The sequence below is a fragment of the Phymastichus coffea genome, unplaced genomic scaffold (genome assembly GCF_024137745.1).
Source record: "Phymastichus coffea isolate CEN01 unplaced genomic scaffold, Cenicafe_Pcof_1.1 PCOF00055, whole genome shotgun sequence".
Classification (NCBI taxonomy): Eukaryota; Metazoa; Arthropoda; class Insecta; order Hymenoptera; family Eulophidae; genus Phymastichus; species Phymastichus coffea.
This window is the reverse complement of record NW_026706866.1, coordinates 73,716-98,856: the sequence shown is the minus strand read 5'-3', so window position 1 is coordinate 98,856 and position 25,141 is coordinate 73,716. Positions and strand designations below refer to the sequence as shown.

At 38.0% G+C, this 25,141-nt stretch overlaps 1 protein-coding gene across 1 annotated transcript; it reads left to right on the top strand.

Annotated features, from left to right (window-relative positions):
* The first annotated feature begins 366 nt into the window (after positions 1-366).
* Positions 367-7,344, top strand: LOC131666036 (protein bowel-like). Its single transcript, XM_058938368.1, has 3 exons — positions 367-1,236; positions 2,800-3,610; positions 3,975-7,344. Exons 2-3 carry the CDS (start codon positions 2,808-2,810, stop codon positions 4,840-4,842), a joined length of 1,671 nt encoding a protein of 556 aa, XP_058794351.1. The 5' UTR covers positions 367-1,236; positions 2,800-2,807; the 3' UTR covers positions 4,843-7,344.
* Positions 7,345-25,141: the final 17,797 nt, after the last annotated feature.

The window sequence follows — 25,141 nt, the reverse complement described above, 5'->3', positions numbered from 1 at the left end:
TGCTCTCGGACAATCCATGATCGTCAGCGGACTGGCCGTTCGCTCTCGCAAAGTCATCGGCATCTCGGGAAACACGCGTTGCTCCAAATCGCCGCGGTAGCAGCAGGTAGCAGTGATTCTCTCGAGAGATCTTGGCCGCTACCAGTCGAAATAGCCAGGCTGGGGGTACCCGCTCGACGCTGAGCGCACCTGGGAAGCAGGCTCTCGTTCCGATCGTCGTCTCCTCTCTCTCTCTCTCACTCTCTTACTCTTAGGCACGAGCCGAAGTCCTGCTACGTAAGCCTGCATCCATCTGTCTCTTTCTCTACCTGGCGCGCGGAGCCAGCCAAAGAATATAAGAGGCAGTAAGAAGGAGAGAGAGAGAGAGAGAGAGAGAGAAACGCGCCGCCGCAGCATCCAGCAGCAGCGCTACCAGCGGCCGCCACACACTCGGGCGCTCGCACAACTATACGTAGCGACACACGGCGGCTTTACCTGCGTGCGCGTGGGTGTGCGTGAGCAGTCGCGCGCGCGACAGAGAGAGAGAGCTGACGCTGCCGCTGCCGCCGCCGCCGCCACCGCCACTGCCGTGCGCAAGCCAGTTAAGCGCGCAACGCTCGGCCGCGACGTTGCTCCTCGCTGCCTCTACTCATCATTCCAGCTCGTTGTTGTTGTTGTTATTGTTGTTGCTGTTGTTATCGTCGCTTTCGTTTCCCGAAGCAGAGCTTTGCCGTCGTAGGCTGCGCGAGCTCATCGTCCGCGCTGGTTCTTTCCTTGTTGTGTGCGCGACAATAGCCGGAGTGTATGGAGTATAGCAAGAGCGCCACAGGTGTGTTGGAGTGTGCGCGAGACAAGTATCTGCGCTTGTGTTCGGTACCTGCTACTGTGAGTGTGCGCGCGAGCGCGACGCTGCCGCCGTCGCCACCGCCACCACTGTGAGAGTGTGCAAGTGCTACCGTGCGGAGATAAGCCAGCAGGTATACTGGAAACTGCTGCGCGTTTTCTCTTGCCGAGCGGCCGACTTGCTTGGAGCTCCTCTTCGCCGCCGCTAAATGTGAGGCTTGGCAGCGCCGTTGCCCGTCGACGAGAGCACCCACGGGAATACGCAGCCGAATCGGCGATCGGAGAGCGCGCGTGGATCGACGAGCAGATCGTCGATCCGCAGAGTCGCCGACTGAGATGCTAACCCGAGCCGCAGCGAAGCATTAGCGTCGCCTTCACTGCAAGTTCATCGCCCAAGGACAGTGCGAGCACCAGGTGAGTTGGCCTCTCTCGAGATCAATAAAGCAATCGCGAGATAACGAAAACGTTGGAAGCTGCGTCGAGATATTTCCGATTTCAATATGGCCGACCGGGACCACAGCCATGACACGGACGGGGCCCGCGGAAGCCATGTTGGCAGGTGTGCTTGCCGAGAGTGAGCATGAGAGAGAGAGAGAGGGAGAGAGAGAGATAACGAGCGCGAGTTGCTGCTCTCTTGGCTGCGCGCTATAATGCCAAGCATTGTGTTATTGTGACTGTGGGATAAACGTGGAAGCTCAAACGTCAAGCGGCAATTTGTCGTCTCATTAGCTAACGTGCCACAACGTACGTCCCAACTCTCTATACATGGCAATACGAACGTCGCGCACAATTTCGCAATGCAAGGGGCGAACCGCTTTCGATAAAGGACGCAAGGCTTGTTGAAAGACGCGTCGTTTCGATTCTGCGTAGGATTTGCCAATTTTCATTAGCATTTGTTATACGTGGTGTGTACAATAGTGAAACACGTTGGCGCGGCTATATGCTTTTAACCGACTCGACGTGTGTATTTGTTTCGCAACTACGTATCGCGACAGCCTGCTCCCCTTTTTGTCAATCGATCGGAGATAGATAAGATTATTGTGCGAGAGTTCTCTAGCTGTGCGTTTTTGCCCGCTGGTGCATAATAACCCAGTGCAATGCGCGCTGAGAGTACCGATTACAATGCTCGCTTTTGATTCGGCTGTAATTAATTGGCCATTTTTTAGAATGCTCCATAGAATTTAGGCGCAGAATGCGTGTTATTATACCGCCTGGTTGCGAAAGCTAGTTTCCTTTATGATCGATCCACTTGATTAGAATCAAATAAACGGCTTCGCTTTCGGTCCGTTTACAAATTTAGTCAGTTGATTTTGCAATACCACTGTTTTCTATTGTTTATTGATAACATTATTCAATGAAGCTTATGTGATCACTGTTTCGATGAATTCTAAATCAGGTGCGCCGTAATTTCAAGCAAGTTTATACTCTTTAAATTAAGTTGACCCGCACAGCCTTCCTAGGCATCTAGCTTCATTAAAAATATAAAAAGATTGTGAAACAAAGAAACGAAAAATATCAAATTTGTCGACACATAAAAGCTTTATACTACTGATTTCAGTTTACATTTACGCTTAGATTACACTCTTACCGATCACTATTTTATTATCAATAAAAGAAATACGAACTTTCATGAAAAATTCTTTTCTTTGAGCGATTCCCATACAAAAATGTTGCCTATGTTCTTTTAAATAATATACATATACATGTCAAATGGCTGTCAAGTTAAAAGTAAATCAAATTAAAAATAAAATATTGTATACGAATTTTATTATAAATTATTCAACGTAAATACAAATTTGGTACACGAATAAATATTTGACAATAGAAAATGGGTAAAAAATATTTATATTATATAAACTGGAAAAATTAGTCACGTCAAACTATACAATTAGCTTACTTTCAAGGGATAGCATATAGGATTAAAGACAATATTTTATTCGATAAACAAGGACTTAACGTTTATTATTTTGTTGGCAGACGGCAAAATGCCAACAATGCCGACAGATCTCGTGGTGACGTCGGCTTCGGTCACGGAGGAGACTTCACGGACACTGAGCCAATCCATATCGCGTCCCGGTCCATCAACGTCAGCTTCGTCAGTAGGGCGAGATGGCGAAGGTCGCAGTAGCTCCTCGTCGCGTGGAAGCTACGAAAGCGCAAGTTCCTTAAGCTCGTACCATCATCATCACAGTTTGGTGACCGGTTTGGGCCATCCGCATCACCATCGCGAGTCATCGGCGTTCGTTCCGGTAGTACCATCGCGGCTCCATCTAGCGGCCTACCCCGGGGACATGCATGCTCACATGTCTGGTCCAGCGCCGCCACCAGGTTCTTCCTCGGCTAGTTCCTCTTCGGGCTCTGTCAATCAGGAACACGACAACAGCTCCGAAGGACCGCCAGTCAGAAAAAGCTCGTCGAGCTACGAGATCATGGCAATGATGGCCGATAAAAGAAAAGAACTCGCAGCAAGGGCGCTACTTCTGCCACCTCCACCGATGCTTGAGCCGCCACCAGGCTATCCAGTGTTTCCTGGACCTTTCCCAGCCGGTTCCAGCCTCTATCCACCCGGTGGACCATTAGGCCATCAACATTTGGATCGACGGCTAATGCGGGCACCGGGCCGTGCATCCAGGCCTAAGAAGCAGTTCATTTGTAAATTCTGTAACAGGCAGTTCACGAAAAGTTATAACCTTCTCATTCACGAGAGAACGCATACGGACGAACGACCTTATTCTTGTGATATTTGCGGAAAAGCTTTCCGTAGGCAGGATCATCTCCGAGATCATCGGTGAGTCTACATTGTGCCAACATTGTTCTTTTCTTGATTGATCGATACGTTGTTCAGTTGTAACAGTTCTATACAATATATATTTTTTCTAACGATAATATTGTTTGCATTTTTGTATTATTGACGCACGTAAAAGTACAATCATAAATATCAGTGCGCAAGGCTTGTTTATGAAATTCATTCGGCTTTCAATCGACATTACTTATAATCGATTGCCAATTCATTTCTACATCCGAAAACACTATCTTCAAAGGCTACTGATTAAACTATGTATGCGGTAAACTACCTCGAATTGAAATCTTTCGAAGAGTATACATCCGTTATCGAAAGCCAATCTAATTATTGATCGTTCTGTCAATCGCAGGTACATCCACAGCAAGGAAAAGCCATTCAAGTGCGGCGAGTGCGGCAAAGGCTTCTGCCAGAGTCGCACCCTGGCTGTGCACAAGATCCTGCACATGGAGGAGTCCCCACACAAGTGTCCGGTGTGCGCGCGCAGCTTCAATCAGCGCAGCAACCTGAAAACTCATTTGCTCACCCACACCGACCACAAGCCCTACGAGTGCAACTCGTGCGGCAAGGTCTTTCGACGGAATTGCGATCTCAGGAGGCATGCTCTTACTCACGCAGTCGGCGATGTGCCTCCCGAGGCCCTCGAGGAGGCGTTGCGCGACGACGACAGTCCCGAGGAAGACTGCGAGCCGGGAGCCTCGCCATCCGAGTCTGCTCCCAGTAATCCGTCGTCCTCGCAAGCAGCGGCACCGTCCTCCGGCAGCTCGGCGTCGAGCTCGAGTATGCCTGGGCCGTCCTCTGGCAGCAGTTATCCACCGACGGCACTGCCCAGCCGGCCGCACCTACAAATTCGGCGGGATCTGCTGCAAGTGAAGCCCAGCACAATTATGAGCACCGGCAATCCTCCGGGAGCTCTGCCACCTCCTCCCCCTCTAATGTTGTCCTCCTACAATCGACGAAGGATCGGCTCGCCAGGTCCCTCGCGCGTGCTGCTCGAGTTGCAAGAACGCGAGCGAGAACTCGAGCGAGAACGGGAGCGCGAGAGGGAGCGCGAGAGGGAGCGCGAAAGAGAACGAGAGAGGGAGCGCGAGCGAGAGAAGGAACGCGAGAGGGAGGAAGAGACCAGACTAGCCAGAGCACCAACGCCTCAACCACCCCCGCCATCGAGACCGCCGCCAGCCAGGCACGGATTCACCATTGCAGATATCATGCGAAGATAGGTAGATGCGTAAGCTTGCGACTGTCGGATTTTCACATTTTCTTTGTTTCGATTCAATTTTTATCGTTGATAATGCTCTCTGGATTTCTTAGAGGCATAATAACTTGAAGCCAGAGATTATCATTATCTCTACGTTTTATTGTCGTACTTTTGTACTTTTTACAAAGACTTCACTTTCGCATGTGAATAGCGCTAACAGCCCAGTGATGCAGCTGCATATAGTTGTCAAAAAATTATTTGCCTAATTCTAAGATGGAGTCTGCACTCTAAGAAATTACGAAAGTATTTATTGTTTTCCATTATGAAAATTCTATGAAATATAAATTTGTATGAAAAACTTCAAAATTCAGTTGTAATTGGTATTTTAAAATTTCGAGTGGCTCGGATTTATTGTTGTACGTCAAGAACTAATTATCTTTACATGTAAAGTTCCAAGAACCTAGTTTAAAGATCTACAAGAATTATAAAGACTCTAAATAGTTGTTAAGTAAGATTACAGCGAGGATAAATATAGAGGAAACGAATAAAAGTGGCGTCTACCTTGGTGAAGGCGTAATTAAACATATATAAAAGCAATCGGTGCAATTGTATGAATCTTGATGAGTGATATTATATAATTGACACAAAAATACGAAAGATAGAAAAAGAGGGAAACAGCAAATGAAAATACATCTTAAATGAAAATGATAATTAAATTAAAAGTATTTATGTATTTTTCTAGAAGTAAGCTTATTACAATTATTTTAACTAAAACGTATTGATGCAGATTTTATCAACGACTTGTATATACAGCGTAATTCATATTTTGTTAATTAAGTCTAAGAAATGAAGTGAAAGTTTATGAACGAGGTGGCAAAATATCAATACTAGAGTATGAATATCAATTCACTATTTTTATAACGAATACTTCCTACGTCTTAAATGGCATATATTTTGAAAGTTATAAGTTGCTAATTACAACATCTGTCTTTCTAAAATCTTAAATGAAAGGTATATAGCAAAGATCTTTTGCGCTCGAACTTGAGCAGCTCCGTTTAAAAAATATTTTTGTAATTTTCTGCCCTCAAAAATGTTTTGCAGACGAATATCAAAATCACAATTTTTTTTTCTTACGAATTAAGTGATGTTAAACTCTATTTTAGAACACAAAATTGAAATCTGCTCCAATTCAAATATTAAGTTATATGTTGACGATAACCTTGCCAACTACTACATATACAAGTAATATATTAAAATATTTCAATATGTTTGTTTACAATGAATGAAAATCAAACAGTATATTTGGATTCTCGAACACGAAGCACTTCGTATTGGCAAACAAGAAAAATGTCTTTCCCTTATTTTAATTGGATAATTATATTCCATCCGCAGTCCATGATAATTTTTGATAAAGTTTTATTTAGTGAACGAATTTTATCTGCATACAAGTAAAAGATTAAGTGTTCCATATAATAGATGGAACATGAATTTTTATCGTTAAATTAATTAAAAAATTTTAGATCTAAAGCTATAATGATATTACAACTAAATAAAAATGATTCTAACTTTTATTAAAGAACTATTGATATAGTTCTTTTATAAACACCATGAGCGATATCCTTCTGTAGCAATTAAACCAATGTTGTCAGTCGGTTTTTTAAGTCGGCACATTTCAAACAAAAGAAATGCAAATGACGGTCTTTAAAACCACTTGTACACAGTTTACATCTTTTGCTAGCAATTCTAATCAAAGCTATAGAAAAAAAAAATTTCAAAAAAATTGCATTTTCCAAATGCAATCAATTCAAACGATGGACATGCACTTATTAAATTGACGGTAATTCTAGACCTGTATAATTAATTTGAGAGCAACTTTCTATATACCTTGCGTTTAGTAAACAGATGTTGGAATCGAATGAAAAATGTAATGCTCTTCGATTTATGGAATTTTTTGTTTGTAATAAATAGTATACAATATTTTAGACAATCGAGAGTTAAGAGTTCGTAATAAAATTAATAATAGTTATTAAGAACATGCCATTTGAAAAAATCAAATGTGTATACAGTTTATTGTGATATATAAAATCTTCGTTTTATATTTAATAAATTTCAGAGATCTTCCAGAATTTAAAAAAAAATATTTTTCAACATGAAATTATACGTTGAATACTTTGTACTATATGTTTAGATAATTTTAATGTTAATTTAATAATGTACTGTGGAATCTTTTTAGATTTCATTGTATGTTATTATATATTTAGTATGCAATACTATGAGGGTACAAAAATTTTACTGAAATATAATTATGAGAAATAATCATTCTCTTTACACTCTTCGAACTCGTATCTAGCAACGTTGCAGAATTAATCCGTACTATATAAATATACATTGTAAACTGTTAGTGCCTGAGATTTGAGCACGAATTGTTGTAAGTGCAACGTAAAAATATGCGCGTTCGTCGCATATTACAAGGATTATAAGCCTAATCATGTAAGTTGTGTATTATTATATACTTAAAGTGCCTTTGATATAAGAAAATTTGTAAATTGTATTTTTAGATTGGAATATCTAAAAAATAAACTTTTCTTAATATATAATAACTTTTTTTAATCTTTTTGGTTCCTTAGTTATAATTTTGAACAACTTTGAGTAGTTAAGTCTAACCCTGTTAATATTGTACTTATACAAATTTCTGAAAAAGATAATTGTCCTTCCATTGTTATGCTACGTGGAAACATTTTTAAAATAGAAATCAAACTAACAATACTCTTAAATATGACTGCAGACTTTATGAATTAATGGAAGAACCATATGTCTATTGAAAAGCTTTTAAAATATAAACTTTTATAAAAGTTATATTTTTGGTATTGTCGGAATTGAATTTTTCATGTTAATCAATACATTAAAAACTTGAATTATTTGAAACTAGTTTATACCTGATAACACGTTTTTTTTACGGTAGACGCATAACTGGTGTGATATGCTTATAAATCTTTAAAATTATTTTCTGCAAAAAATGACTTTTTTTTTAAAGTCTTACTTCACTCTAAATATGATTTCTAATTATTTAATAAGGTTTTAATATAAATGAAATGTCTTTTATGATAATTCTACAATAATATATATCCATCATTACTATAAAAGACCAAAACAGGAGTATGTAGCATTGTGTAAATTCAATTAGCACTTACGTAAGGGGTATCCATGACTTATATAGTTCATGTTTGTACTATATTTAGAGGTTTCGCCTAGATTCAAGTCCTAATCACACGGTGCAAGACTTACCTGCCTTAAGGTAGTTTGATTTGTATTAAAATTAAATTTTTTCAATTTAAACCTTCGATCCGATAGACATTCACGTTGTAATTTATACTTATTTGGTAAAGTTGAATACTAATTATCAAGTATGATTTTGCAGATTAATATTAAAACTATTCAATATAGCGTGCTTTGTTGCTCAAATACACAATGTTTTGAATAGCAATGCAATGAAGACATGTAACCTAGGTGGATCGATAACGTGTTTCAGCTATTTTTAAATTAGAAGATTTCTACAGTAGCATTATGTAAATCAAATATACGCGAACGATATTAACGAGTTTCAAACCTATACTTGTTTGAGTAGTAAAAGATACAAAACTATTGCAAGGTTTTATGAACATTAGTCGATTAACAAACGAGCAACGGGATATGTGTTCTAACCAGGAGTTTCCATATGTAAAAAACTTGCAGTCACGTAGTCCAGATCCTCATGGGAAGTGGGGCGTGATACGTACATGATGAAAGGTAAAATACCGTCACAGGTAATGAAGTCAACGGCAGGTACATCAGGTATAAGTTAATATGAAAGTTCACAAAAATCGCAATCACTATATAAAACAAACAAATAGGAAAAGAAAATACCCTTATCAAATTATACTTTGACATGTATCAAGAAAAAGACGAAATGAAAAAAAAATTCACTTACTATCACAGAATAAACCGCGCAGTACCTGTGTTCGGAATGAATTGTTTCTCGAGAGCATTACAGTTCAAAACCATTTTCCTGACCATGTACCGCTTCTTGGTCAACCGACGTAGAGTCGATCTCCCGGTGACACTGCGAGATGGCTATAGAGAACCGCCTGCTACTGCGTAATAGTCTTGTCGCCTGAGTGAACTTCATCAGCTTATGCTATCCGGAGCGACTCGTCCACGGACGAGCGTGACCCGTGAGTACAGTCGGGATAACCCAAAATTTTCTAAACATGGATATGAGAGGTGGAACCAAGATTTTCGCTGGAATCTCTTAAAAATATCAAGATAATCCGTTAACATCAATATTTTTTAGGCTGTGGAATTTGCGTAGTAACAGTTTACTTGAAAGTGACGAATCCTACCATGAATAGAAAAAAAAGTTGTTGGTCGTCAAATTTGCCATAAAATCCTGTGGTTTAAAATTAAAAAAATTCCCATTTCCCGTAACTACGTCGCACGAATAAGTAAAAAATGAAAGAAATACTAATTTAATATATGAAGCTATCTCAACGATGAGTTTTCTCGAAAAAGTTTAATTCGTCACGAATCAAATGCAACGAACCTCATTTCGATATCTTTTTTAGTTGCTGAATAATGTCAATGGTTAAGTAACATATAAATTAGATATACAGCTTTACAATACTGTGGCATTATAGACTGAAAATGTTTTACAATCCGAATTAGACAAAGAAAAATTATGGAATTAGAACAGACGCAACTGTAGACGCGACACAAAGCAGAGTACACCCAAAACTTATACGTCCATAGCAAATTAAGAAATCAGCGGAATCAGTATCTAGATCAGTAGCCTACGCACAATTCCCAGCACGAAAAATCTCAGACGTGGTAACTATATTTAAAAACTTCAAATTGATTTATCGAGTGGAATTGCCATTAATCGATTGTGCAAATTATTATCAATAATTTGTAGCAATTTCTTTAGCATTGCTAAACAAATACTACGCCTAATCTTGCATACATCTTGCTGAGCCATGAATTTTTTGCTAGCAAGTAAAGTGTAAAAAACATATATACCAATAATCTATAGAAAATCAAACGAATATAAACAATTGGATAATATACGTATGGATAAACCCACGGAACTTTTAACTTTTGTGAAATAGCCATAACACTGCAATTATTGTAGCTATGTGAAATTGTAAGCAAATACTTATATGCCATTTCGATAGAGCATCCTATTACTAACATTTATACAAAAAATTGAGTGCCCAAGTCTTTTTTATTTAAAAAAATAGGCCGTTAAAACCTTGAACACTGGAAATTTTTCAATGAAATAACCTAAATTTTTTTCAATCTTTCGCATGCCCTACTCGCGGTCCTTCAAGGATCATATTGATTAAACTTTAGATAGATAACTGACCATAATGGGAAATCGTGGCATGAGTCATGTCGATGTGCGAATCCCCATAACAATCCTACACCATGCCAATGACGTGAAATAACTTTATGTGAAATCGATGTTTTATCAATATTTTGTTCTTTTATGATCGCGGCCCTCAATATAACCAACTATTTGAACGTATTACTTATTCCTGATACCAAAACGAAGAGATCTAGCCGTGACACGAATATGTGCGCATGATATACGCGTGACAAGATGAGTTTTAAGTAGATAAGAAAATTCGTGTAACAATAAAAAATTCCATAATATCGTATAGCACATCTTTAAAAATATTTTAATATGATTTCTGTTGCCTGTGATTCCATTAATCCATTAATTATGATCATAAAATACGAGGGCCGCAAGAACCCCTGTTATTATACCGTTGCTATCAAATAAAATGGATATATATTAATAAAACGACGATAAAGTCAAAGTTATACATTCCCAAAGAAAACAAAAATTGGATGTGCAGAAAAGTAGTATAAATTGAATACTTGCAGTTCAAATTACAAGCAAATGAACGTGAATTTAGGAATACGTGTATGTAATTGTTGTAAAGGTCCACTTTTATTTTTTTAGTTCCTGTATCATCAAAAATACTTCTTTTTCTCGTACACATTTAATAAGCGTTTATGTTGACGACTTTATGTTCGCCAAATAGTTGTAGGACATTCTCATCATTTTCTGTTTACAAATTCTCGACAAATGAAAGATACAGGCGTTGGGTAGGTATACTTCGTGTTTATACATTTTCTTCAGTTCACATCGTGCTTCTAAATGAATCAGTTCGTAAATCGAGTCTCAATGAAAATAAGGTATTATTGTATTTGTCAGTTTAGAGTGTTTTATATAACATTAACAGTTTCAATAATTAAGTATGTTTTTTTTACGCGATTTTCTTTACGCGACATATTATATTTTTTAAATAATTTTGTTTGCGATTCTTCTTGTTATGTATAATTATTGTTATTGTTATATATAGTTGTGCTTATTTGCGTTATTTATTATTGTCACTGAGTTTATTTACGTTATTTATCAATGAGAGATTATAAAGAATGATTTAATTTAATAAAATTTAATTTTTGTTCGAATTACTTATATTTGACCTTCTGACCTTGACGGCCTTCGGTAAAAATGTTGCACAAACGTGGAATATTACTCCTCGATGGTAGATAAACATATGTGCAAAATAACAAGAGTGTGCGATTAAATTTTTTTCCAAATTTTCTTGATATCTAAAGTTAAGAATTCCGTGGATTTGCCCGTATACGTACATAATCACCAAACAGATAATTTGCGAAATCCAACTGAATATTTTCAACGACTTCAGGAAACTAGATCAATGCAAAATTAAAGTGGTACAATTCAAAGAAACAATTGTTTATTACAACTTGAAGAACCTCATATTTCCAGTTGACACTCGCAGAATCTAAAATTCTGACAATACAATCTAATTGCACAGCCCACATGAATTAATATTCGACTTACTACCATGTGAAAAGTGACCGGTAAGTCAATAGAAATGGTGTTTAATGCAACTACTCTAGACATAATAAAACGAACAAAAAAGGACAAAGATACATTTGAATGCCTCGTACACACTTTTGGACGGAGTGAAAATAATAAAAGTCGTGACCGAACGGGAATGATTTAAAAACGCATTCATTTAATTATGAACAAAGTTTCCACAAAATTATTAGCAAAGTGCAATAACTCGGCGAATATAAAGTCGTAACCTATAAAGTCGAGTCAATTAAATCAACATGTACGTACACAGCCATCGCAATCATCATGATAGTAATAATAATGGTAATCATGGCGTTTTCGAGGCCTGTAGTATTGATCAGTCAAAGAATAATTACAGGTACGAACAAACAACACAATTCAATTCAAGGCGAAAATAGATACCGACATTGATCGAAGTCCAATCTCAAAACCTTCCAATACGCTCCGTTTATACAATCAATTTGAAACAATTAGCAATCACCAATAATATCTCAGTACAATCCGTCATCAAATAAGCCGAAATAATTCAATCTATCAACTCGTTGGATGCAATTTCACACAAGTTTTTTAGGCAACATACACACAATAATCACATCAATACATAAAGCTATACACAATACTATCAATAATATCAGTCACACTATCAGTTATTATAAATGTCATTATGAAATAATTGAATGGTCGAATCACGAGACACAAAACATGTATTATCATAGCCCATTTTTAAATTATAACATTACACTTCCACAATACATTATATTCTATTGGAATTATTATACACTGAAATATTAATCATAATTTCAGTTACTGTAATCAAACATTGTACAGTATAATCAATAATTACTATCATGTTAACGATAGTAGTTATGAATTACGTTACAATTAAACGTCACCAAACAATTTTACAGGTACTGCAAGCAACGTATTACACCCTTGCAACACCTGGTATAGGGCCTCTGAATACACCGCTCTCAGACAACTAGTTCCTCCGCCTGACCTTACTTGTCAAGTGCTCAAGTCTTTAACTATCGCGCTTTCGTGACTTTTCGCCACTTCCTGCTACTTGTTACGTTTCCACCGAGGACGACGGATCACAGCCTCGAATATGTCACAGGTTGTATATTTTAGCCACATCGTCGTTTTTTCCATATACGCATACCAGGGTGACACCTGCGAGCTATCTGCACCTATTCATAATGCCACATCACACAGTATCTCTCGTTACATGCCTTTTTCACGCGGCCACATGCCGAAAACTCTAGCGAGCTTTTCACCTCCCTGTCATGAAGGAGATAGTCCACGTGCAAGTACGCAAATTCGCGAAGGCATATAAATCCGTGCATCTGTACTCGTACATATATATAAATCTTGACGCCTTACCGAAGATCACCATCGATCATCACCCGCTCCTTTATGCTTCAATGAAAGCATCAAACGGCTGATATAGTTCACAAGGTCAACCGCTCTCTTTGCTCCTTGAGATTCTACCGCAAATAGCTCATACTCGATCTCAGAAAATGACTAGTCGAGTCGTCCGTTCTGCCGTATTTCAGTTATGTCTACGGTTTTCATGAACCTTGATAAGACGCGACTCGCTGACCTGCAAGTGGCCCACACGCCTCATCCCGAAGAGCGATCCAACGTCTCGCATTTGTTTCCAGAGACCGAGACTGGGCTAGCTCACGCTCAGCTCTTCCAGACTCCTCGCTATGGCCACGCTGCTCTGTAAGGTCGTCTGCACGGCCAACCATTTGCACCTGTCCTCGAGTATCTTCTTGCTTTAAAAAATGGCTCTAATATCTTCTTTTAATTACTCGAGAACCGCCAACTGGAATCCAGAGCTAATATTGAGCACATACGGCGATGCAAAATCATTTTGTTATCTACCGTCCCTTTAATGCTGTAATATTTATGCACACCGCGAGGTGTCTATGTGTTCCGGGGCGCTATCTCAGTTTTAAATTTGTAAATAGCGTCTATCATGTTAGTCCTATGCACGTTAGGTGGAGGCTCTATATTAGACTACATATAAATTACTTAGTAAGTGAACTTTGCTGCACGTGTAGACTCTCACACCCTGCGGCGAATAGATTTTACCTGCCGTCACTGTTCACGCGCTGCAAAATTACCCGTTGCGAACTAATCAAATCGGCAATTTATGTCATGCATTGTCCTGTGCTACGTTTTGCTTTCTTTTTTTTGTTTTATTTTTCCTTCTACTTATATTTTATTATTATTTTTCTTTTATATTTCTACACTATTGTACTCGATGTATCTTGCTCTGCTAACCATACAGGATCATACCCCATAGTCTTAATAAATGCAAATCAATCGATCAAATTTCTCCCTCCCTCTCTCTCTCTCTCTCTCTCTCTCTCTATCTTTGGAGATCAATAAAATATATATAAAACTAATCTCGTTTAGCCTTATTCCTTGATTTTAATCCCGCCTTCGCCATAATCTCATTTAATTTCGAAGTTCGAATAGCTGAAAGAATTGAGGATCAAGAAACCCCAACTTTCGACAAATGTAAAGATTTATTTTGATAAAAACTCAAGATATCAGATTAGCAAAGACTACTTATTTTATTTATGAAATTTTCTACAAATAATAAATCACAGTATCTTTTAGACAAAATTTATCGTAAAATTTGGCTAAAATAATCCTTGTGTAGGTAAGTTAGGGATAGACATCATAAAGAAAAAAGTGCATAGTATCTGCGGAAGATGGCACCACTTGCTTCATTTATATATATAACATTTCATTTTATTGTTTAATTAATCAACATCAAAAAAATTTGGTTGCTGTGTTCAGTTATAAAAAAATAACTTAATAAACTATCAATGATTGCACTATACGATTAGTGACTACAAATTATTCTATAAAAATTAAAAAGTATGCTCTTGATATGATAAAATTTGCAAAAAGTAATTTGCTATAAAATAAATAAAATAATTTTTAGGTGATAGAAGTAGAAAACAATTCATATAACTACATTTTCTAATTTATAATTGTCTATCAGATTCACCTTCGAATGTATGATATATGCATTCAATATTTAATTAAATTATTATGCATTGCTACGATTTGTTTAGCTACTCTTACATTAAAGGAACAAGATGGGTTCTAACAATGATCAAGTTTTATAAATTTCCTATAAAGGTCATCTTAATAAAGATATCAGTATAAACTTTTTTCGTCTTAAAGTAATCGATAAAGTTTTTAAATTTTTCATTGCTACACATTTCAAATTTTTATTTTACGTCTCGCAAAGTAACCGTTTGCATTAAACTTTTTGCCAAATTTTTTTAAAAGTTAGAGGGAAGAAAATCATTTTGAAAGAGCTTATTTTCTTTGTTAAGATTTGTGCAAACGGTGATATTGTGAGAATGTAGAATTAAGATTTTAAGACGTCTAACAAAGAAAATTAAATTTCTTATAGATTGCTTTAAGATGGAAAGTTTCACGTAAATATTTTTATTAGAATGATTATATATAAAAATTAATAAAACTAAATTTTCAATATTAGACTCCATCTTGTTCATTTAAACAAGGAATCAGTCCCTTTCCAATATCTATTAAGATATTTTTAAATAAAATATATTTTTTTATTTATACATCAGTATTAACAAAGCAAACATTAACTAGTGAAAACACTAATAATTGATGATCTTATTGATGGAATATACTATCATCGTAAATACATTATTTAATGGAAATTTTATATACTTTATACGATTAAGAACTAAAAAACATCTGTTTTGAAGGTAAGTAAATGCTCCATTTTGTAGCTAGATTATGAATTAGTTTCTTTTATAACAAAGGGCTTCTATATTGTTGCAAAAACAATAGTTATTGTTTGGGCTTTCAATACAACAGAATTTAGTATGCGGAATAAGTATTGTTTTAAAACAAATCTTATTATATAATTGCTTAACCTTTCACAATAGATTGCCAAAAATCATAATGTTTTATGCGACTAAAACTGATAGTCCAGAATATATTTGATGTAGACACCATTTTTATTTAGTTCTAGAATTACTTTGGTCTAAATAAAACTCCTATATCAATAACAAAAACATATACGTTATGTGCATATACATAAGTTTTTCAATTACTTTTGAATTAAATTCTATATCAATATTGTAATTTGATATGTCGTTCGAATTAAAAATGTTGGAGTGAACGAAAATTATTTTACCATTTTCACGAGAACTTATTTCTTTCAAAATTCTTTATCGCTAAATTTGAAAAAGTTCTCATAAAAATGATAAGATTGCCTATTTCGAAAAATCCTTCTCTTAATGTGAAGTACTGATCTAAGGCAAGATAATGAGCTGTCAAAAAATGATTTGGATTCACTTTACGATTCAGTTAAGTTTAGTCAACCAAAGTTTTTAAAAATACAATTAAGAGGACTTTCTAGAACTTTACGTTGAGACTAAAAAAAAGAAAATAAAAGCATTTACCGAGTAGTTTACGAGGAAAAAATATTCACGATGATAACTTTATTTATTTATTTATTTATTTATTAGGAGAGTACACATACGTAAATGATAAAGTCGCAATATATATATATATATATATATATATATATATATATATATATATATACATTAGAATTACAAAGTGATCCAGCCGAGGAAATAAATTCCTGTTCGCTGGTCTGGCTTATATTTAAACTAACCCAAATCTATATCTATAAATATTGTTCTGCCTATTTATGCTCCAGTAGAACAGTACTACTAGATCAAACAGGCAGATATATATTGCTCTTCTACATAGTTATTTATTCTTAGTTATTAATATTCTTCTCTCGCTGTTGTAAAATATCCGAACTTTGATAGAATCCCTACGTTAATAGAATGTTTTTTACACCAGAGTAAAGAAAACCTATAATTTTGACTATTTAACACCAGCAGGCTGCCTTAATGGAAGAACTTATTGACATAACTTTTCAGTTGTAAGGAAACGTATTAAACAGAAAATAGTATTGAAAACATCTCTGATTGAATAAGTGGTATATTTGTACAAAAACCGTTAAACACGTAAACCAGTCTTTACCTTAAAAACTAATGTAGCTAGTTATACAAAATGAGAAAAAGGTTTAGAATGACTCAATTAATTAAATTAAATAGCACCACGAAGTATAAACGGCTCTTTGGAAACTAACGTATTCCATTAATTGTATTTTTTTTATTTATATACGTTTTACAAGTTTTGCCAAGGAAGTATCAAATTACTAATTAACTATTAATTAATTAATTATAAAAAATCGTTTTCAAATAAATAGTTATTAATCTATAATTCAAAAATCTATATTGGCTGTAATGAAAGTCTGTTGTTACATGTGAAAAGAGAAATCTTATCGATGTCATATTAAATTAACCCTATTTTTGATAACCATGTGAAATATAGAATAACAAGAGTTTTGGTCATAATCATTAATAATTTGTTTAATACATATGATTGATGGTTGTAAATTAAAATTCAACGTGTTTATTACAAAAGCCCGGTCACATCTGGAGAGTGAGCAATTAGAGAGTTCATTATTTAAAGGACAAGTTTGCCCTAAGTAGTTTTTTCATTTACTTACTACATTAACATTTCGATTAATAGAGTAGCAGTAATTTTTATTTAAGACCGTACAGACCATATTGAAACTCAATTTAAACAAGTCGCGTGATAACTTGCGAGTTTGCAAGTTAGTTATCGAATCAGAGTCACTTGGCTCGAAAATAAAACATTAATATACAGTACGTGCCATTATACAAAAAATGATAAATTAAATTTTTGTACATAATGCAAACTAAGGCTATGTATAATATAAAGATTGTTTTACTGCGCCTTACTGATATCAAATAATAACACTAATACTTCAAATTTATTGTTAAAGATTAAGAAATAGAAATAATATAGGTGTATATGGATAGGAAATATTCATAACTAATGAAATAAAGTTCTATTTATCATAACGCAATAATAAAACTTGTCTATCTTGAATAACAATCGTAAGATTAATGACATGTGAAAATTTAATAAAATTATTAGAAAGAGATGTTGAAAAGGAAAATGTTGGTAGAATTTATTTCCGAAAATAAGTTGAATGTGTAAATGAAAATGGTTTGGCGGGCACAGCTTGTCATCTAACTGGTAAACCAGCTCGCCAACTAACTCGCTCATTGTCCAGACATCGTGAGCAGGCTTCCGTAGTTTATAAAACGCAAGTCCCTGAAGCCTTTTAGTTAACGGCGGCAGCACGGCAGAAAAAGCAGCAGAAGCATTAAGAAAAATGCCGAGGTAGCGGGCGCGCAATCTCACGAGGACTGGTTGTCTCGAGTGTCGACACCCACACACTCGGAGCTGCATAGGAAATGGACCTCCGTGGTGTGGAGCGTGCGCATAAGCGAGCAAGAATGAGTGCACTGGTAAATGCCCGATGAGCCTGGTAGTCCCGATACGGGCCCCTTTATCGCCAGACTCGCTCGTAAAATGCCCACTTCTCGCTTTGCGCCTCTTAGCTGTTTTATAGCGCGCTGATCGATACGCGCCTTCCTCGCTTGCGATCGTCGAATATCCTCGCGCAGTTTGTCCCTTCCCTGCCCCCCCCCCCTCCCACTTGCGAAAGTATCGCCGCGCAGCTTTAAAGCACGTAGGCGCCAAATGCTGTCTTGCACTGTGCGCTGAGATCGTTATTCGCGAAGGCGCCTCTCTCGGACGCCTTTTTCTTGCACACGATCACAGGGCGACGCTTAGTAGTCTCGACTTGACTCGCTCGCTTGCCCTCTCAACTAAATTACACGGCTCCAGCGCGATATCACTACTTCCGTCGACGACTGAAAATTCCCATAATCTGTCTTCCTCGGCCCCCAGTTTATTTTTCAAATTACATAGCCATCCCACGTACTCCGTAGCTTTATTTTGCTTTGGAAATTTCATCGACAAAGTTACTGGGTAATAATCAAACTTTCAAACAACTTTCAACATAAACTCTCGTCGACCTAACATTGCGGTATCTCAAATTACAATTCAATTAACTTTGGATTTTCGTACGTCGCGTCAACTTTCTCGACAATGGCGCTTCATTAAAATGTAAAATTAGAAATGAAATTGACGAAAGCCACTCCTATTCCAAAAACAGTCTTTAGTCTTGCCGGAGAGTGCAGACGCGACAACGACCGTGACAAGTTTACGGAAATGTAGAATAAACAAATGAGTTTGACAGCTCAAAGGAACAAGTGGTCGTCGACGCACTACTTCTCACGACGAGGCGTCCCGATGACAAGTTCCACCACTCATCCTCCTTACGCGCGGCTCGTATCTGCGGCCGTACGGCTGTCGGCGTCGGCGGCTTTCTGTTCAAATTTCGACGTAACTCAAAAGCCAAGACAAACATGGGCGTGCTCGCGTGCCAGTCGGTAAATCCGGTCGAAAAAAAGGTGTACGTGCCGATAGGCCGCGCGCGCTTTCGCGCACGTTATATCTGACGCGTAGTGCGCGGGCGGACGAGGCGCAGCGCGAAGCGTAGAAGGAGAACGAGCGCGCGCGAAGATTCCGGCGCCGCGCGTATAATTCCCGTCGTTAGGCGCTCGCCCGGCTCGGCCGCGGGCCATAATGCAGCCTTAGCGTCGAGCTCGCGCGTCCAGCGCCCGATCAGCCCATCCGTGCCGCGTCTGCTTTTCGTTGGTTTCCTCGCCACACGCCGTTGCCAACTGTCAACCGCTCCTCGCGTGTCATTGACGATTATTCCGGGCTCTCCACTCTCGTCCGAGTTTATTATTGCGCGCGACGCGCCCATTCTCTGTCTCGCGCGCGCGTAGACAATAGAACGATTTGCGCGTGCACATGCGTGGCGTGCACCGTGCGGCTTGAGAACAAGCTCTTGACAAAAATTTCAGCGGGCTCTCGTTGGGTTCCCAGCGACGAGCGAGCGGACGCGCGCAACTTTTCATCGGGGCGCGTTTTATCGAACGGTAATAAAGATATACATTGTATAGTCGGTAAACGCCGCGAGGAGATGTGAGATATATGCTGCCCCCCTCCCCCTTCCTCTTTCCATGTGCCAAAGCCAGCCAGCCTGCTCGCACCAGCACATTGTTCGATGTTAATGGTCAACGCGTTCGCTCGACATTTCAGTTCTTTAATCAGCCAATAATTATACGTGAAAGTACGCAATTTCGAATCGTCGCGCAGAAAATTTCTCTCCGCCTGTGTGTATGTAGCACTTGCAGTGGTCTGACGAATAAATACGAGGTCTTCTTCGCCTTGTCGGCCCCGTGACAAGCTTATCGGTATCACGATTGCCGAGTTTCACGCGTGAACGCGAAAAAAGCCAAAAGTGAAACCTGTCATTTTGCAAACTAGGCACACGTAAGTTGAATACTGGAAAAGCACCGCAGGTAACCGCGCCAGAACTTGCTCGCCCGTACCGATGCATTATCGGGACCAGGTGTTTCGACAGGCTTCTCGCCCCAAACTTTCCTCGAATGTCCACTCTCTAAGTGGAGTACGTTTCCTTTGATGATTAATCTTTATCTGTGACACGCGTCATATTAATCGCCAAAAATATTTGTTTTCTTGACATAATCGACTTAACACTTATCGGTCAGTGCATCTCTTAATTTATGCACAGCTGTCCTCTTATGTCACAACGAGGCAGCTGGGACATTTCATTTTTTTTTTTTAAGCACGCGGCTTATCGTCGTAATAGTCGCAAAATTACCGCTAAATTCTGAAAAGATTGACAAAGGCTTAAAAAGAAATAGGGAAAAAGGTCAACAAAAAGAAAAAAGGAATAAGATCTATTAAACAGGTATAGAGCATTCAAGGTAGGCCTCGTTAGTGGACAAAAGGAGGCAAGGTACTAGAGAAAAAGCACGAGGTGCAGCTCGAGAAGAAGAGAGAGAGAGAAGGAGAGCGATATCTGAAAGGCATGGTACAAGATCAGAGAGCAAAGGCGCAGAGAAGGGCGCGACTTGAGAGGAAGAGAGAGAGAGAGAGAGAGAGAGAGAGAGAGAACGGAGGGAAGATTCATTCACACCCGCTCTGCGGGAAAAGCGGCGGCGGCGACTCGCCGCAGGCCGCGAGAGAGTCGACGGTCCATTCATTCGTTCGACGGCGGCGGCGTTCACGGCTCATTCAGAAATACTCTCGTTCGCCTTTTCTTCCTCGCGAGCAGTCCATTGTTCTATCGCATACACGTGAAAGTGCATCGGCCGCGAAAGAGGACAACGGTTCCGCACACCCATGCTCTACGCAGAAAAGCCAACAGGCATCGCGACATTTCTTCTTCCTCGCCTCCCTCTCCTCGCTCGCCTTTTTTCTGCGACGAGAGAGGTCTCCTCTAGGCTGCGCGCGCGTGCTGTTGGGCGCAGCCGCCCCAAAAAAGAGCACTCGAGCGGCGTTACTTTCGAAGCGGGAGGGGCGGGGGCGGGGGGGGGGGGAGATGCATCGCGCCCACTGACCGAAAGGACATAAGCCTAGAGAGCCGAAGATAAACGCAGCTCAAATTTCTTTCTCGCTTGTGAGAGGCCTCGTGCGATCTTATCGCCGGACGGCTTTTTCGCTTCTTAATCGGGGCCTCGCAGCGCGCCGTCCGCGCGCACGTCGATCCCGTGGCCCGTTGCGCTCCGCGCCACCAACAATCTCCGCCACCCTCGAGTATTATATCCCAGCCCGTTTTTCTTTTTCTTTTTTTTTTCGCTTCGTCGACCGAAACTTATGCGACTTTCGCGCATCGGTTGGCTCATTTAATTAGCTCGTCTTGGCTCGTAATGCGCTGTGCGCCGCTCACCCTTGCATTATTAATCGTTCTCGTGATCGATTCGATCGATACCGCAAAATATTCATTGCTGCTCGTGATATTCCGGTTAGTTGATCGCTCGTCAAAGCCTCTTCTAGATGAAAATAGAAAGAAATTGTTAAAGAAACTCGAGATTCGGTGAGCTCAAGTTTAATAGAAGCAGACTCTGGTTACACCGGATGTAAGAGCCATTTAATAAGAGATTATTGTAAAAGTCCATTTCCCTCAGTATCTAGCAATTTATGCCTCAACAGATGCGAGAGTGCAGGCGAAGAGAGCGCAGACGCACAGTTAACTGTTGGTTACCGTGAAAACACAAAAGGAGCAGATAATATGGTTAAGAGAGTGGAGAAAAGGTCGGTTGGAAACAAAGTTGCAGTGCGAGCGAGAAAGGTCCCACGGGAGATAGTTATAATCGGCAGGTTATCGCTTGACATTGGCCTTTGTTGGCATGGATTGCCCCGTAAACGTGCGCACGCATGCAGCCAAAGGTCGAGGATATGTGAAATAAAATGAAAAAAGGACATGCTATAGTGTTTAGCATTGCAAAAAGGTTCACATGTGCGCGCTCGTTGCGATGGTCGCAATAAAGTCCGTGTGCATGTGTGTCTGTGTGCGTGCGGTGCGTGGCTGGCGCGAGGGTTTTGCGGGCGGAGCGTGTATATGTGTAAATTCAACTGGTGCACGAAAGGTGCGGCTCTGTCCACAATATCTTGGAGCGGGATCCTCGGGCCCAGAGGCCACATCTCTCTCTCTCTCTCTCTCTCGCTCTCTCTCCAACGTGCATTGAGCTTGCTTCGCAATGTTCCTTTTTCTTCTTCTTTCGTTGCCGGACCGCAAGATTTCGACTCGTCGCGCGCCCGCGCGAGCCAAAGTAGATCATCTCTCCGACTTGGAGCGCTCGCATGAGACTCATCCTCCGATTCCCACGCACCGACCACAGAGAGCTGCAAGCTCACCCCCATCTTTTATTCCTTGGGGCCAACTCGCGGATCAGACGGCCGCACGCACGGTTATGCGCGAATGGCTTGCGCTCTTAGCCTCGCTATACTTCTCTCTTTTTTTCTTCCTCTTTCATTAAGATGTACTTTACGTGAGTCGATACTCTGCGGAGACTCTATATACCAACGAAACTGAAACTGAGCTTGAATATGATTCATACGTGTTGACCATTTAAAAATATACGATACGAGTAACATTTTCGAAAGTTTAGTAACGGTAAAGAAGAAAGGTATTTTCTACGTACAAATAATCTCTTTTTTCGAAATTGGATGTGAAAAGGAAACGCCTAAGAATCATACCTTATTCAATCATCATCGATGCAAATCGTAAAGTACATGATAGTATAAAGCAGTCAGGGTAATTCGGCTAAAAGGTTTATAACTTTATGTGTACATTTTTTATTATATTAATATTTATTTGTTACTAAATTTTACTTGCATGGCATTAGTATTTGCAAGAAAAGCAATGATACACTCGCATTTACATAACAAAGATATATGACAACAAAATTTAACGTCAATTGTGGGTAAAGCAACTACCTTCGTGTTTGCCATGAAGAATAATACCATATAAACTAAAACCATACATATAATAACTTCGTAACAGACGCGTGCATATAAAAAAGGTTTATTTACTCTAGCTCTTACATTTTCCTTGAGCTGTTAGCCGTCTGTTATTGTGTGTAAGCACTGTTTATCTTTTTTATATTAAGCCATGTTCACAATTTATTGATTTCCGTTAATTTATCCTAATGCATTTTTAAGTATAAAAATACCATCAGACCAATATTTTTGTCAATATAGCAATTCCTTTTAATTTCTAAAGTGGAAAATGGAATCTAGGATATAAATAAACATCATAGATGAAAATCTTATTGCATATACTTTTATCGTATCTTTTACATTCGCAACTTGCCACTTTAATTTTCGTTTAAAGAATTCAGGATTTACGTTCAAACAGTAAAGTAAATAAAAAACCAATACTTCAAAATATTATATTTCATGTGTTAAGTAAATAATTATAAAATTTTTCATGCTAAATGCCATCAAATTAGGGTTTAAAAATAGCAAGTTAATAGTATATCTTTAATTAGATTAATTCATATTAGTATCCAACTAAATTTTTAAAGGTTACATTTACATTTTTAAAAAGCGAATATCCACATTGGTTGTTCAAAATCCAATAACTATTATATTTGAAAATAATTAAAAAATGATAATTCAATGAGTAGTTTTGATTTTTTATAATTACTGATGTACTACAGATAAAGATTTACGTATTTTGTATTCCACCTTCTGACCAATAATTTCTAAACGGATTTCATTGATATTGTATTCATACGAAATAATTCAAATTAGAAATTCGAGACATATTACGAAAGATCTAACTACAATACTGATTAGTTGTGGTTCAACAATTACATAATTATTTGCAGTTCATTACAGATATCAAAATCGCACTTTTCGAATGACAGTTTTTACGATAATACACGGTTGTAAAAATATTAATTCTATAATATATGTTTTCATCATTTCTTTTTATTTTGAACAATAAAATTTCATTATTTGATTTCTAATATGTCATTGCCGATACATAACAATAAAGACAATATACTAAAAAAAGTTTGTACATCAATAATAATTGTAATACTTCGGAAATTTCAAAAACGTAAATCTCAAAAAACATGAAGTTTTTCTATATTTTAGAAAAAAGTTTCTTAAAACTATTGACTCTGCCTACGTTTGACGAAGTTAAGTGTATTCTTGTCGGATTTGGAAGAAAAAATAGGAGATAGAAGCATTTTTCAAAAAGCAATATAAATAAAAAAAGATTTCAATATCTTTGAAACAGATCAGTATTCTAATAAAGCAGCATATCACCACACAATTACTATACTACTGATATTTTCAATGCTTGTTCTTTTACAATTACGAAGCAGATGCAATATTTCATAAATAAAAGGGTGTTAACAAAGATGGAGTACTTTAAGGGAATCATATCTTTCTCGCGTCGATCAAACTCACGAAGACCTGCAATCGTATCAACAATTATCTAAAATAGGTCACGCAACGATTGGAGACATTTATTTCATTTCGTGAGGGATATGATGTATGACGCTCAGGAAACAAGATATTTTTCATATAGATATTATTTACACAGCTCATGTATTCATAGGTTATCTATTAAAAAATGTTTAACAATTTCCTTACTTGACAAATAACCATTTACTCGAAGCTTTCAGGAGGGAGTAATGGAGTATAAAAAGTATATACAAAACTTCACGGTAACGAATTTGAATATCATCCAATATCTAAGATCAAAATGGATCAGGCGAAAAATCGTAATACAATAAATTCAATGATATCGTAGTAGAATCCGGTAACTCTTTGAAATTCATAGGTACCTATATAGCGTAAAAACGAATATGTGAGATAGATAAATTGCTTTCAAATTTTATATTGAACTGAGGTCATCTTTGAGACTCTTTTAAATAGTATAAATAGTATTTATTGAAAATGATCAAGAAACTTTGAGTATTTTCATTGAGGCGTGTAAAGGATTATTGTCGTGGCGAATCTCTCGGCCGAA